Below are 16,602 nucleotides of genomic sequence, written 5' to 3' on the forward strand. Positions count from 1 at the left end.
CCAAAAAGATAATCAAGGACAACAACCACCCGGGCCACTGCCTGTTCACCCCGCTACCATCCAGATGGCGAGGTCAGCACAGGTGCATCAAAGCTGGGGCCGAAAGAATGAAAAACAGCTTCTATCTCAAAGCCATCAGACTGTTGAACAGCCATCCCTAACACCTAATAATTGGTTCACTAGTCACTTTAATATTGTTTACATATCTTGCATTACTCATCTCATATGTATATACTGTATTTTATACCATCTTTTGCATCTTGCCTATGTCGCTCTGTCATTGCTCATCCATATATTTATAGATATATGTTCTTATTCCTTTCCTTTACTTAGAGTTGTGTTTATTAGGTAGTTGTTGTGGAATTGTTGCACTGTCGGTACTAAAAGCACAAGCATTTCGCTACACTCGGAAGAACATCTGCTAACCATGTGTATGCTACCAATTAAATGTGATTTGATTTGAACACATGATTATTTAAAGTCCCCGTATCCTACACAGGCAGCCCTTACTTCAATTCACAAAATGTGTGTTTATTTTTTTGTTTTTGTCTTCCAAGAAGGGTTTCAAGTTGGTGATACTGGACGAGGCCGATGCTATGACCCGGGATGCCCAGAATGCATTGCGGCGAGGTAACCATCTGCTTTAATGTGGTCACCTGCTGTGCACCAACTGGCCAAATGAGCTGCCTGCCAGCTATCCAGTCATTTCCAGTCATTCTCACTGATTAAAAGATGTGCTTACTGTAACATGAGATAAGAGATGACAAACAAAATGTTGAATGCATTTAGGAGGGGGATACTGCATATTACCCTGTTATTACTGCTAATGATTTACAATATGAATGTGCTGCAATTGCTTGTAACAAATCCCACTGATTTAACAGCGGGTTAATATTTTGTATTTTACATTTTTATGAGGTTATGTCTTCTGATCTTCAGAACATTGACATCCATTTCTCCCTTCCTCTCCTCTTGCTCCTCTCCATTATCGATCTCCTCCACCTCACTCTTCCACTCCTACAGTCATTGAGAAGCACACAGAGAACACGCGTTCTGCCTGATCTGTAACTCCAGATGCACCAGGTTCCGTCCTGTCTCAGGACCAGATCTCCAGGCTGGAGTATGTTATCCAACAGGAGAGGTGAGGGGGTCTAGAGAGGCCCGAGGGTATTTGGAGGGGCAGGCTTTTAGTGTCCCAGAAAGACACTCTGTGCTGGGTTTTATTGTTGCCTTTTAATCAGAGGCGTGTCTGATCTTGTCCCCGCAGCATTGATATAACTCCAGATGGAATAAAAGCTATTGTGACCCTATCATCGGGAGACATGAGAAGATCACTCAACGTACTGCAGGTATGGAAAAACCTATTACCAGTGTGTAGCTAAATGTAGTCAATTGCATCACAGTGTTCAGTTTTTTATTGCTGATCAAAATGAATGAATGTATTAACTAGTGATGGTCACCAATATGGAATATCGATATTAGTAGCATTTTTTCGATTTCATATTGATGTATCAGTTTGAAAAAATACATTGCAACTGTGTGAATGTTCACTTTTCGGTAAAGTCTAGACTTCTGCTTGTGGAATGCCCATTGGGACAGGTGTAAAATGTTCTGGTAGCATAAACCTACCTAACCAGTTTGAATACAATGGGAAGCCCAAAGTTGATGGCCCATCGGCAGGCAATTAAATAAGCTAATTCAAGAACCTGCCTTGTGAGAAGGTCTGTGAGAGGGTTTTCTGCATACAGGAACAGTCATTTATACTTTTTTACAGGACAGTGTAGGTTTTGGTTGTTTTGGTAAAAAGCTGAGGGATGGGCCTGGATAAATGTAACCACTGTCAAATTCATAGACCGAGCTGCCTACGGGTGCAAGGACTAACCATCCATGATATCAACATTTGAGTTTGAATCATGTTTTGAGGCTATACTGTTTTTCTTTACATTGTTTACCAACATTGGAGTAAAACAGGCTGATATTTTGGTTTCTGATGGGGTATGATAGTTGAACTAAGCTCATGAGGTATTTATGTTATATTCTCCAAGAATCAATGGATATATATCATTAATGTGTAAGTCCAAAAATGGATGTAGCAACTAAGGATTATAGCTTTAAAGACGTCCTCCAGAGATGTTCTTAATGTTCGTGTTGAAAAGCGATATCCTAAATAATGTACAGATTAAAGGTAAAACAATATGTTTTGAGCAGAATAGTGGGTTTTTTTTGACACAACTGCAAACTTTTAAGGAGTAAGGCATTCAAGGAGTTGGTCCGATGTGATGTCATCAGCCTCCCACTTGCTTGAGGAACAATAGAGGACAAAATAGGAAAGGCCTACCCACTGGTGTCAGATCATACCTGGACCATCTATTGAGATGTACCCTTTGTTAAGTAAATTGGGTGTTTAACGAGGTCAAAAGGAGACTGGAGTAGGACCTCCTGTCAAGTTGGTTGTTGATCATTGCTAGACAGCCATTTTCAAGTCTTGCCATAGATATTCAAGCCCATTTTATGTCAAACTGTAACTAAGCCACTCAGGGACATCGTCTTGGTAAGCAACTCCAGTGTATATTTGGCCTTGTGTTTTATGTTGTTGTCCTACTCGAAGGTCATTTACATTTTTTCCCAGTATCTGTTGGAAAGCAGACTGAACCAGGTTTTCCGTTAGGATTTTCCCTGTGCTTAGCTCTATTCCGTTTCTTTTTATCCTCAAACTCCATAATCCTTGACGATGACAAGCATACCCATAACATGATGCAGCCCACACCGTGCTTGAAAATATGAAGAGTGGTACTCAGTGACATGCTGTGTTGGATTTGCCCCAAACATAATGCTTTGTATTCAGGACATAAAGTACATTTCTTTGCCACATTTATTTGTTGTATTTAAGTGGCTTATTGCAAACAGCATGTTTTTGAATATTTTTTTTATTCTGTACAGGCTTATTTCTTTTCACTCTGTCAATTGGATTAGTATTTTGGAGTAACTACAATGTTGTTTACCCATGCTTAGTTTTCTCCTATTACTGCCCTGTAATTGTTTAAAGTCACCATTGGCCTAATGGTGAAGTCTCTGAGCAGTTCCCTTCCTCTCCGGCAACTGAGATAGGAAGGATTCCTGTATCTTTGTAGTGACTGGGTGTATTGATATCCAAAGTGTTATTAATGATGTCTGCTTAAAAAAAAAATGTTTTACACATCTTCCAATACTTTGCAAGGCATTGAAAAACCTCCCTGGTCTTTGTGGTTAAATCTTTGTTTGATATTCCCTGCTCGACTAAGGGACCGTCCAGATACCTTTTGTTTATGAGGTAACTGTTCAAAAAACATGTTAAACACTATTTTTGCACAGAGTGAGTCCATGCAACTTATTATGACTTGTTAAGCACACTTCTACTCGTAAACGTATTTAGACTTGTCATAACCAAGGGGTTGAATACTTAAAACATATCATTTTTTAAATTTTTTATTAATTAGTAAACATTTCCAAAAACATAATTACACTTTATGGGGTATTGGGGTATTGTGTAGGACAGTGACACAAAATCTCAATTTAATACATTTTTAATTCAGGCTGTAACATAACAAAATGTAGAAAAGGTCCAGGGGTGTGAATACTTTCCGAAGGCAATGTATATTGTCACGTTATATTTGGTAGATCTATTCTAAACAGACACAGTATATGAGAGAAGACCTACCAGGCCAGAATTTGATACTATCTGCACTGTGACTAGATGTTTTCTTGGTCTGGTGTCCTGAGAGACCCCTGGCGGTTGCCATGACTACCGGTGTTTTCACGGTAGGAGGAATGGCTTGCCCTCGGTAGTATGGTACGCACCACTACTGCTACGATTTAGCATTGAAATGAACAATATAGCGAGATTTAGTTTTTTATGATTATGAATAATTGTCTTATTTCTGAGGTTATGTATTTCTGTTCTTACGTAACTATCTTGGCAGATTCATCAGGCCTTACCATAGAGGACTTCATAGTTATTTATAATTCTCATCAATTTTATGATACACTTCTGTAGGGTATATTGAAGAGGTGTCCCTCGATATATAAAGAGGCAATGGTGATAATGTGATAAGTGGTTTTACATTTATTTTAACCTTTATTTTAACTAGGCAAGTCAGTTAAGAACAAATTCTTATTTACAATGACTGCCTACCCCTGACCAAACCCTAACCTGGATAACGCTGGGCCAATTGTGTGCCGCCCTATGGGACTCAAGGCTTGTGATACAGCCTAGAATCGAACCAAGGTCTGTAGTGGCGCCTCTACCACTGAGATGCAATGCCTTAGACCGCTGCGCCACTCGGGAGCCCAGATGATGATCTAGTGATCTATTAGCATTTTCACTGTAGGAGTCCGGTCCCTAAAAAGTGCAGTACATTAATCAATACACAAAATCATAAGTTTAACACCAATGCATTTGAGGAAAGTAAGGCAATCCACTTGTATACTTATTCATCTGTGTTGAAGTCTGATTGGCCAAGCTTCAGATCACTCACTCACTCACTCACTCACTCACTCACTCACTCACTCACTCACTCACTCGAGTCCAGGTGTGAAAGAAGGTGTGGTTTAGTTAGGTTCTGTTCATATAGATATATATATATATATATATTATGTCCATAACGGTCTGTACCTTCTTTGTGCAGTCACAATATCTATTTAAATTTCATGTAATTTCCTTGTGGTTGACATGGCAATAACTTAATATTCATGATTGCTTGAAAATATCTGAAATTCATTACACAAAGTGAAAGACATACAGAATTACAGTCAGTAATTTGTTACGATGGCTATCAGAAATAATAGTTTGTGTCTTTTCATTGTAGTCGTCCAGTCCCTTGGTATTACCCAGGGTCTTCACTCTGCTACGTCTCTTCATTGTGCAAACGTAAAATACCTACTATTGATTGAGAACCATTTGGGGCAGACTCCACCGAAGCTAATTCTTTGACATTCAAACTGTGGCCATTTCACGGCAGGGTTCTTTCTTAGCTGGGTGTCTTCCTGGATGAACTGAAGCCATTGAAGAAGAATGGGGATCTTTCTCCCTATGGAGAGTTGTCTCCTGTGACTTAAGGAGATTGGTTGATGCCTCAGCCCTGTCTTGATTGTAGATTTAACATATTTTGATTGGAATAAGGTGTCCTTCCTGGTCAGACAAGGACGGTGTGTGTGGGGGGGGTCAGACCGACAGCGCCATTGCGTTTTGGTACACCAGAAGTATATTCATCTCCAGCAGAACACTGTGTTTGCCTTACAGCATTGCGTTGCAGAGGCAGCTGCAGTGCGTTCTGTGTGTGTGTGTGCCTTCGGAAAGTATTCAGACCCCTTGACTTTTCCACATTTTGTTACGTTATAGCCTTATTCGAAAATATATATATTTTTTAACAACATTTTCCTCATCAATCCACACACAATACCCCATAACGACAAAGCAAAAACTGTTTTTTAGAAATATGTGCAAATGTATGGGGGAAAAAACACCTTATTTACACAAGTATTCCGGCCCTTTCCTGTGAGACACGAAATTTAGCTCAGGTGTATCCTATTTCCAATGATCATCCTTGAGCTGTTTCTAGAACTTGATTGGAGTCCACCTGTGGAAAATTCAATTGATTGGACATGACTTGGAAAGGCACACATCTTTCTATATAAGGTCCCTCAGTTGATGAAACCAAGATTGAACTCTTTGGCCTAAATACCAAGCATCACTTCTGGAGGAAACCTGGAACCATCACTATGGTGAAGCATGGTAGTGGCAGCATCATGCTGTGGGGAGGTTTTTCAGCAGCAGACTGGGAGCAAAGTACAGAGAGAGAAAACCTGCTCCAGAGGGCTCAGGACCTCAGACTGGGGTGAAGGTTCACCTTCCAACAGGACAACGACCCTAAGCCAAGGCAAAACAGCCAAGGCAAAACAGAAGTGGCTTCGGGACATGACCTTGAGTGGCCCAGCCAGAGCCCGGACTTGAACCCAATCAAACGTCTCTGGAGAGACCTGAAAATAGCTGTGCATCAACGCTCCAACCTGACAGCTTGAGAGGATCTTCAGAGAAGAATGGGAGAAACTCCCCAATTAAAGGTGTGCCAAGCTTGTAGGGTCATACCCAAGAAGACTCAATGCTGTAATCGCTGCCAAAGGTGATTCAACAATGTACTGAGTAAAGGGTTTTGAATACTTATGTAAATATAATATTTCTGTTTTTTATTTGTAATAAATTAGATACAATTTCAAAACCTGTTTTTTCTTTTGTCATTTATGGGGTATTGTGTGTACACGAGGGGGGAAATATAATTGTATCAATTTAAAAATAAGGCTGTAACGTAACAATGTGGAAAAAGTAATGTGGTCTGAATACTTTCTGAAGGTATCCAAGGTATGCATTGAATTGTATGTGTACATTTCCCAAAAAACATGCGACTGTCTGCACACGTGTGGTAGATACATTAATTCAGTATAGTTGCATAGCTACTAGGGCTGTTACAATATCAGTATCGTAATAATTCTTTCATGGGTCACCATGAAGCAGACCAAATTCTTTGGTACTTTAAAAACCTATGGAAAAAGTTGTGTGCTATAGCTTAGAAAATAAATAAATATGACTCCAAAAAAAAACAGCCCAACTCTAGGGCTGTTTTCATGAAGAAGTTAAATCCAGTTTTTTTTTGTTTCCTTGCCATGATACTAACGAGTTTCGAGATACTGGTGTCATCCCGGCTGAATGTTCCGCATCATCGACGCTGCCGGTCTGAGGCGTAGGATCAATGCGTGACGTTGCTACACCTGTTCATTTTAAGATGCAAGGTTTTGAGGTATTTGAAACACTTCTTTGGTATAAATTAACCATGTATTTTGGTTTCTTACAGTGGACTTTCCTCCTGTGTTTCGGATGGGTTTGCTTATCAAGTTGGCAGATATTGAGTAAGTGCTTATGTACAGTGGGGCAAAAAAGTATTTAGTCAGCCACCAATTGTGCAAGTTCTCCCACTTAAAAAGGAGAGAGGCCTGTAATTTTCATCATAGGTACACTTCAACTATGACAGACAAAATGAGAAAGAAAATCACATTGTAGGATTTCTAATGAATTTATTTGCAAATTATGGTGGAAAATAAGTATTTGTATAAGCTTATCTCAATACTTTGTTATATACCCTTTGTTGGCAATGACAGAGGTCAAACGTTTTCTGTAAGACTTCACAAGGTTTTCACATACTGTTGCTGGTATTTTGGCCCATTCCTCCATGCAGATCTCCTCTAGAGCAGTGATGTTTTGGGGCTGTTGCTGGGCAACACGGACTTTCAACTCCCTCCAAAGATTTTCTATGGGGTTGAGATCTGGAGACTGGCTAGGCCACTCTAGGACCTTGAAATGCTTCTTACGAAGCCACTCCTTCGTTGCCTGGGCGGTGTGTTTGGGATCATTGTCATGCTGAAAGACCCAGCCACGTTTCATCTTCAATGCCCTTGCTGATGGTAGGCTTTGTTACTTTGGTCCCAGCTCTCTGCAGGACATTCACTAGGTCCCCCCCGTGTGGTTCTGGGATTTTTGCTCACCGTTCTTGTGATCATTTTGACCCCACGGGGTGAGATCTTGTGTGGAGCCCCAGATCGAGGGAGATTATCAGTGGTCTTGTATGTCTTCCATTTCCTAATAATTGCTCCCACAGTTGATTTCTTCAAACCAAGCTGCTTACCTATTGCAGATTCAGTCTTCCCAGCCTACAATTTTGTTTCTGGTGTCCTTTGACAGCTCTTTGGTCTTGGCCATAGTGGAGTTTGGAGTGTGACTGTTTGAGGTTATGGACAGGTGTCTTTTATACTGATAAGTTCAAACAGGTGCCATTAATACAGGTAACGAATGGAGGACAGAGGAGCCTCTTAAAGAAGAACTTACAGGTCTGTGAGAGCCAGAAATCTTGCTTGTTTGTAGGTGACCAAATACTTATTTTCCACCATAATTTGCAAATAAATTCATTAAAAATCCTACAATGTGATTTTCTGGATTTTTTCCCCTCATTTTGTCCATCATAGTTGAAGTGTACCTATGATGAAAATTACAGGCCTCATCTTTTTAAGTGGGAGAACTTGCACAATTGGTGGCTGACTAAATACTTTTTTGCCCCACTGTATCTTCAGTATTGCTGTTGCTTATATACCCAACAAATTGTAAGTCACTTTGGAAAACAGCGTCCGTTAAATGTGAATTAGGATGACTAATATGGTACACTTTTTTGATAATGTGTTTTGCTCTTATAGGTACCGGCTGGCCTCGGGACTCAACGAGAAGACCCAGTTGAGTTCGATGAGAGAGAGATTTGGGTCAATGATGCCACTCAGACCAGCGGTCCCCAAACAGTCACAACCATCTAGTACAGTGCTTCCCAAACTGTGCCCCCCCCATATATATTTTTTATTTTTAAGGAAATCGGTGCACCTTTCAACTTACTCTTGAAAGTTGTAATAGGAGAATGCACAATATGTAATTTCAAAAATGGGTAGTGCATCATCAGTTTTCCTCTTGTTATTTCAGTCATTGCATACCTTAGAGCTATTTATAACTTTTCAGAAATGTCCATGTCAGCTAATGTTTTTTTAGCCCATAGATGTTGTTGTAATGTTTGAGACTCAAATAACATAAATACACATTAGACATGGCAACATTGTATAGAATTCCAAGAAAATGATTGAAAACGGCAACATTTTCTCTGCACCCCTTCGCAAAATGTTTGAATTGCAGGAAAAAAAAGTTTTAAACTTGCCACATTTTCTCTCCAACAAGAGGGGTGTGAACAGTTTGTGTCATGAACAGTGAGTGCTTGTTCCCAAATAACTAGTCGTGGCGCAAACGCGGGAGGGGGCAGATGCTCCCCATTGCTGGAAGGGGGGCCTGAGTGAAAAAGTTTAGGAACCCCTGATCTAGTACACATTGGTCACCTACCAAGTTCTCGGAGAGCTACGGGGTGTGCATGATTTTGTTCCAGCCCATCTTTAACACACCTGATGCAATTAATACATTGCTGGTCGAGACCATGTTTACTTGAGTCAGGTGTGCTAGTGTTGGGCTGGGACAAAAGGCCTGCGTACCCTGTTCACTAAAATATAACATTTATCAATGAAAGCGACAGGGGAGAGAACTCTTGAGACTAACGTCATAAAGACACACTTGTGTTGTCCCTGTTTGCTCAATATTCCTTTATGTCCATGAAGTTGAATTTCTGTTGAATAAAATTGTAATTTGTGTATTTTTTTAAGACTGTCGTGGAATTATGATTTAATAGACCAATTTACACAATAGAAAATGTATATTTTACTCAGCAAAATTACACAAATGTCACTTTACATACTATAATATATCTGTAGCACAAAATATAGATCTAGTAATTTCCATTTTTTTGGTGCAATTTTTTTAAAAGTTCATCTGTATAATCACTATCTAATTGCATCCAGGTGAATTTCCATTTTGACATCCTGAGAATTTCCTTGGACAAACAGCTGATCAGACATGACTGATTTTGTGTAAACCAAAGTATCCACTCCACTCAAGGTCCTAAAAAGTCCCATCATTTCAGTCAGACAACATTCCCACAAACTTTTTATGCATTTGTAAACGAGGCAAATAATAATCTCTCCTCCTTTGACTGTTCCATCATCAATACTTCCATCAACTCAAATGCATTACAAATGGAGTCCAGAAACATTCCCTCCACCCATTCCCCATCTCTCCAATGTTATTAACTCTACCCATTCCAAAAGTCATTATTCCTCCTCATCCGAGGAGCGGTCAGATCGTGCTTCTGAGTGGTCCGGGATGTCTCTGTAGGTGAGGAACTCCAGGATCCTGCGTGGTATGGGGAGGGCCTCCACCTGGTGTGTGGAGACTGAGTGGCGCAGGACGGAGCGGCACAGGTGGCACAGACTGGGCACTGACCTGGGAACCATCCAAAACCTCACGTGGCCATCTCTGGTCCTGCAACAATAACACACAGGGTATTAGCCAATTTGTTGCCTCGTTTTAACCTTCCTACATGGATATGCTAACTAAATAAGACTCATTTCTAAAAAGACAAACTGCAACAACATTGGGTGTCGTGTGCAAAATCTGTCTTGCCCACTACTTACCTAAACTGCAGAACGTATGGTTTAGTATGTAGTAAGTAACTAATATCAGCATACAAGACTCATCCTAATTAGAATGCGTCATCTAATGCGCAATTGCGTTCTTCCCAACATTAGTTTATTTTGGCGTCCCCTCAGCTGATTATAAGCTGTTGTCAGACTAGGGTTGCAAAGCTACTGGTAATTTACTATAGTAATCTTTGGTAATTAACATACATTTTTTGGCAATCTATCGTAACTTTGGTAATTTATACTTGAATCACTTTTAAAAACTATTCATATATGATTCATTTTTCATATCTGTGTCCATATTGTCCATGAGTTTCTAGTAGATAGACCATATGGTTCAAGAGAAAATCGCCTAATTAATTAAAAAAGTGTCGACCTTACAATGGCATTATCAATTAACTCTGGAACTCTTCTAACTATTGACTTTTTTCACAACTGCCACCAGTTTGACGCCAAAACAGTGTACTGAATACAAAGACATTAAAATAAAATGTGTGGTTTTTTAAATATATATATATAATAATAATAATAATTACAGACACCTGTGATAATCTGAAGTACTCAAAAGGGCAACTAGATGTCTTGTGATATATTATATAAAATCCTTGAAAGACACCAAAATTCTAGTAGTTTACTGGTAAACTTTGAAAGTTTCCAGTAATATACCCATGTCAGACATACATGGGTCCCAAAAGACGATTCCCTTAATAGTGTGCAGCAAACTGGATGAAAATTCCAAATGAGTATGACATCCATTTAAAGCACACTAAACCTATAAAACAAAAAAATTCTGAATGCCTAAAATGCCTACTATTTAGAAAACGCAAGTACAGTTATTCAGATACGGCCAGGATCTTAGAGGTGCATCTGAAGGAGCTTTCTTTCCTTGTTTCCTGATCCCCATCACTGCTATGAGAGACAGGTGAAGGCAAATTCCTAGGACCATATTCACAAAGCCCTCTGGAAATTGCTTTCAACAGTCTCACATCAGTGTGAAATAAGGGGGTATTGTCTTCCCCATCTCTCCAATGTTATTAACTCTACCCTTGTAATTCATAGTTGATTATATCCAGGCCTGACAGAGCTTGGATGCATCTAAAACGAGTTAGTGGTCCAAACACACCAAGACAATCATGAAGAGGGCAGGACAACACCTTTTCCCCCTCAGGAGACTGAAAAGATTTGGGTCCTCAGATCCTCAAAAAGTTCTACAGCTGCACCATTGAGAGCATCCTGACCGGTTGCATCGCCTCCTGGTATGGCAATTGCTTGGCATCTGGGGCCAAGCATCCTGCCATCCAGGACCTATATACTAGGCGGTGTTAGAGGAAAGACCAAAAAAATGGTGAAAGACTCCAGTCACCCAAGTCATAGACTGTTCTCTCTGCTACTGCACGGCAAGCAGTACCGGAACACCAAGTCTATGACCAAAAGGCTCCTTAACAGCTTCTACCCCGAAGCCATAAAACTGCTGAACAATGAATCAAATGGCCACCCAGACTATTTACATTGACCCCCTTTGTTTTTACACTGCTGCTACTCACTGTTTATTATCTATGCATAGTCACTTTACCCCTACCTACATGTTCAAAATTACCTCGACTAACCTGTACCCCTGCACATTGACTTGGTACCGGTACCCCTTGTATATAGCCTTGTTATTGTTATTTTATTGTTACTTTTTATAATTTTTTACTTTAGTTTATTTGGTAAATATCTTTCTTGAACTGCATTGTTGGTTAAGGGCTTGTAAGTAAGCATTTCACGGTAAGGTCTACCTGTAGTATTCGGCGCATGTGACAAATAAAGTTTGATTTGATTTGTAGGAGGCTCATGTTTGTATCAAGTTATTCTAATGAGACTGAGCCAGTAAAGTAAATCTACCCTGTGGCTACGACTCCCCCTTGTGGATGGAAGTTGCAGCACAGCCCATTGGAGGTACGGTCCTCCTTGGTCTGCATCACCATACCCCTCTGTCCTGGCTCCCACATCTGGAGGGCTCTGTGAAACACATGAAACAGAAGGCCTAGCACTTTCTCTTTTAAATTTGTTGAGAAGGGTGCAAAGCTCTTAACTAAACTCTTACCTGTCTTCAGTAACAATGGCCAGTTGCAAACCCTCGGGGGAGAATCTCAATGATGAGATTTGGTTCTGTCCATACATCTCAGAGCAATCCCTATTGGAAAGAAAAAGCAACAATGTGTCAACTAATGCACCACACATATCACACCATTATCCTGCTACACATATCAAATCATTATCCACACAGATGTACATTAGAGAAGACAATTTCTGTGCAGTGTAGGGATCCCACAGATCGATCCACCAACTGGAACCACTGAAGGCTGCAGTGGCGAGCAGTGCCCCATCAGGAGAGAAGTCACAGGAAGCTAACAGGTAGAATGTCTTGTGGTTGATCCCAGTTAAGTTCCTGATGAAGGTGTATGACCGCAGGCTCCATAGACACACCATCTGGTAAAATAAAAAAAACCTTTTATAGCCTTTTCATACTACCATGCTGAGTCAAACCAAACTCTGCTTGCTCAGACATTTCCTTTTCAGCACGGTTTCAGCAACTATTGTGGTTCTCTTGGAGAGTCCTCTGCTGAGGGGCAACTCACTCTGTCAAACCTGCCGACCGATGCGATCATGCTGCAGTCTGGTGAGACACTACAGCAGCTGACCCAGTCCTTGTGGCCAGAGAGGACATGTGGCTCCTTTTCACCTATGGAGGGCAGAGAAAAAGATACCGTATATAGAAGTTTAAGGTAAATTCCATATGCAATAAAAATTAACATGAATTTCAGCATTGAAGAAGATGAGAGAAATGTCCTTTGGGGGAATGCTTTTTAGATGTATAACAATAGCGGACCTTTCTGGGTTAGATCCCATATCCTTAAGGTTTTGTCTCGAGAGGATGATACAAGGGTGAGCTTTTCGTTGGGAGTGAAGACCAGGTCCCTTGCAATACCCTCATGTCCTTTGAGGTCAAACCGAGGCTGACCTGAAAATGTAATCAGGGCACTGTGAGTTGCACGTTAACATTAGAGACTTGGCATCATGTGGTCAATAAATGAAATAGAGCAGTGTCCTAAGTTGCATATCCCACCAGTTTCAACATCCCATATCTTGATCACTCCATTCTCTAAGCCAGTTGCCAGAAGCAGTCTGGATGATTCTCTCTCACAGGATGCTGCTTTTTCTCCAGGTGCTGGTGTCTTTGATGGACGTGGTCCAAACGCCAGCCCCCACACTGTCTGACCACAGTTCAGGGTCTTGTCCTGTCTGTTGCTCTCTAGGGCAATCTCAACCCTATTGACCCTATATGGACAAGCATTGACAGTAAACAAATGAAGAATAAAACTCAAGAGTTGCTGATGAATAACATCAAGACCTTCAAATGAGGAAGGAGAGGAAGCAAGGAAGAATGGAAGGAAGGAAGAAAGGAAGGAGGAATATTTACAGGCCTATAGTCTTTAAAGGCTCGACATACTTATCATGCCGAAGCGGCCAGGCAATCACCCACACAATCCCGTGTCCCATGGACCATGCAAACCAGGATCCATCTGGAGAGAAATCAACGCTCCACGTCTCGCAGCCAGCGCGCCCCTCAAGCGATGGAGGGTGGGCGGATTTCAATTCCAATATCAGCCCATCAGAAGCTGTGAGAAGCGAGAAGTTAGAATAGAAAAAATGTCTGTTGTTGGACTACCACAATACAGTACATTTGAGTGAATATTCCAAATGAACTCAGCAAAAAAAGAAAAGTCCCTTTTTTCAGGACCCTGTCTTTCAAAGATAATTCGTAAAAATCCAAATAGCTTCACAGATTTTCATTGTAAAGGGTTTAAACACTGTTTCCCATGCTTCAATGAACCATAAACAATTAATTAACATGCACCTGATGGACGGTCATTAAGACACTAGCAGCTTAGACTGTAGGAAATTAAGGTCACAGTTATGAAAACTTAGGACACTAAAGAGGCCTTTCTACTGACTCTGAAAAACACCAAAAGAAAGATAGATGCCCAGGGTTCCTGCTCATCTGCGTGAACGTGCCTTAGGCATGCTGCATGCTGCATGAGGACTGCAGATGTGGCCACGGTAATAAATTGCAATGTCCGTACTGTAAGACGCCTAAGACAGCGCTACAGGACGGACAATCGATCGCACGTGTAACAACACCTGCACAGGATCGGTACATCCGAACATCACACCTGCGGGACAGGTACAGGATGGCAACAACTGCCCGAGTTACACCAGGAATGCACAATCCCTCCATCAGTACTCAGACTGTCCGCAATAGGCTGAGAGAAACTGGACCGAGGGCTTGTAGGCCTGTTGTAAGGCAGGTCCTCACCAGACATCACCGGCAACAACGTTTGGAGGTGGAGGGTCCGTCATGGTCTGGGAAGGTGTGTCACAGCATCATCAGACTGAGTTTGTTGTCAAACGCTGTGCGTTACAGGGAAGACATCCTCCTCCCTCATGTGGTATCCTTCTTGAGGGCTCATCCTGACATGACCCTCCAGCATGACAATGCCACCAGCCATACTGCTCGTTCTGTGCGTGATTTCCTGCAAGACAGGAATGGCAGTGTTCTGCCATGGCCAGCGAAGAGCTCGGATCTCAATCCCATTGAGCAAGTCTGGGACCTGTTGGATCGGAGGGTGAGGGCTAGGGCCATTCCGCCCAGAAATTTCCAGGAACTTGCAGGTGCCTTGGTGGAAGAGTGGGGTAACATCTCACAGCAAGGACTGGCAAATCTGGTGCAGTCCATGAGGAGGAGATACACTGCAGTACTTAATGCAGCTGGTGGCAACACCAGATACTGACTGTTACTTTTGATTTTTACCCCCCTTTGTTCAGGGACACATTATTCCATTTCTGTTAGTCACATGTCTGTGGAACTTGTTCAGTTTATGTCTCAGTTGTTGAATCTTGTTATGTTCATACAAATATTTACACATGTTCAGTTTGCTAAAATAAATGCAGTTGACAGTGAGAGGATGTTTTGTTTTTTGCTGAGTATATTTGTTAGTGCACCAGCTGTTCAGTTGGCAATTTTTCCCTTTCCTTTCTCCCAACTTCTACATTGGATTGACTGTTTCTGAAAGCTAGAAAGGAAACAAAAACATAAGGTGTGTTAACAGGGTGTTGGGTCCCTACGAGCCACCAGAACAGCCTTGGCATAGATTCTACAAGTGTCTGGAACTCTATTGGAGGGATTCTACACCATTATTCCACAAGAATCAAAGTGTTAATTTGAGTTGAGATCATGGGATATGGTTTACATCAGGGATCCCCAAATGGCGGCCCCCATTTTCTTTGCCCCCCCCCCCCCAAAAAAATAACACACCAGCAAATCAGCTCCAAGTGATTTTAATTTTGGAAATCTGTTCCAAAGTATTCCCACCCATACCCATAATACAGAGATATGTGATCATATACACATGAAAGCAATGTTTGAAATTATTGTTTTAGTTTAACGTTATATCTGTGTGGGCTTCTTGCGGTCAATTTGCAGTCTACAAACTATTGGTAATTATGTCCGTCTCCTGACCATCCGCTCAAAGAGAAAATCGTCCCGCAGCTGAATCTAGTTTTACATCGTTTTCATGCTCATCAAATCATTCATTGACCACCACTTGTGCCCTTTAAATGGGGTCTTTGTCATCCTGGAAGAAACCACACTCCCACCAGGATAGAAATGATTAATCATAGGTTGAAGGTGATCACTCAGTATGGCTGTGTATGTATTTATTGGCGTTTACCTTGCCCTCAGTGGACCTAAACCAGGCCAGCAAAATGCACCCCACACCATAACAGAGCCGCCAGAACCCTAATTTACTCAAGTGTTTCCTTTATTTTGGCAGTTACCTGTATATTGTGTTATCATAGTCCTATAAATAAAATGGAACGTACCTGGCCGTATGCGCCGATTGTTGTCTTTCAATGAACACATTTGTGCAAATGTTAGATGTTGACGGAAGCAGGTTATCACATTCTTGGTCTGGTTACTGTCTATACTTCCTGATTATCTAACAATGACGCCTAGTCAATAATCCCATGTTAAAATGCCATATTCCGAGAGAAAAATAGAGCGCATACTATACTGTATATTCGGAACGCTAAATGACGTGATATAGCCAAATAGTGTTTTTTTAAGCTTTCGGTAGAGAAATGTAAGTCAAAGAAGAATTCATCTGATTTCCTGTACAGTAAAATTCCATCCCTCCAATGCGATATGATTGGCTACCTTGCCACACGTGCCCTTGTTTTCTATTAAGTAACATGGACTCGTCATGGGCTTGTTTGATCTATTGATAAGCATACTCATTCACAGGGACATGTCCGCCCCACATTTTGAAATGGCATTTTTGTCCCCACCAGTTTTATCATTGTAATGTCATACAAAATGGGGCACCGTGAACTTTAGGACCATGCGGACGCCTCGGG

At 41.2% G+C, this 16,602-nt stretch overlaps 1 protein-coding gene and 1 pseudogene across 1 annotated transcript; one reads left to right on the plus strand and one right to left on the minus strand.

Moving 5' to 3' along the window:
• Positions 1-548: 548 nt before the first annotated feature.
• On the plus strand, positions 549-9,269 carry LOC118394109 (replication factor C subunit 5-like; annotated as a pseudogene).
• A 32-nt stretch (positions 9,270-9,301) lies between these two features.
• Positions 9,302-16,403, minus strand: wsb2 (WD repeat and SOCS box containing 2). Its single transcript, XM_035786276.1, has 9 exons — positions 16,069-16,403; positions 13,637-13,805; positions 13,253-13,464; positions 13,016-13,147; positions 12,765-12,868; positions 12,419-12,615; positions 12,230-12,319; positions 12,028-12,144; positions 9,302-9,985 (listed from the first exon to the last, which is right to left on the minus strand). Exons 1-9 carry the CDS (start codon positions 16,106-16,108, stop codon positions 9,775-9,777), a joined length of 1,272 nt encoding a protein of 423 aa, XP_035642169.1. The 5' UTR covers positions 16,109-16,403; the 3' UTR covers positions 9,302-9,774.
• Positions 16,404-16,602: the final 199 nt, after the last annotated feature.

This window comes from Oncorhynchus keta, chromosome 14 (genome assembly GCF_023373465.1).
Source record: "Oncorhynchus keta strain PuntledgeMale-10-30-2019 chromosome 14, Oket_V2, whole genome shotgun sequence".
In the NCBI taxonomy this organism is placed as follows: Eukaryota; Metazoa; Chordata; class Actinopteri; order Salmoniformes; family Salmonidae; genus Oncorhynchus; species Oncorhynchus keta.

Excerpts from the sequence above, each read along its gene's own strand:
- wsb2 (XM_035786276.1), bottom strand. The coding sequence starts at position 16,108 with ATGTGTTCATTGAAAGACAACAATCGGCGCATACGGCCAG. Across the intron at positions 13,148-13,252 it reads GATATGGGATGTTGAAACTG|GTCAGCCTCGGTTTGACCTC; the intron begins GTGGGATATGCA and ends TTACATTTTCAG. Across the intron at positions 9,986-12,027 it reads GGGGGAGTCGTAGCCACAGG|GACCAGAGATGGCCACGTGA; the intron begins GTAGATTTACTT and ends TTATTGTTGCAG.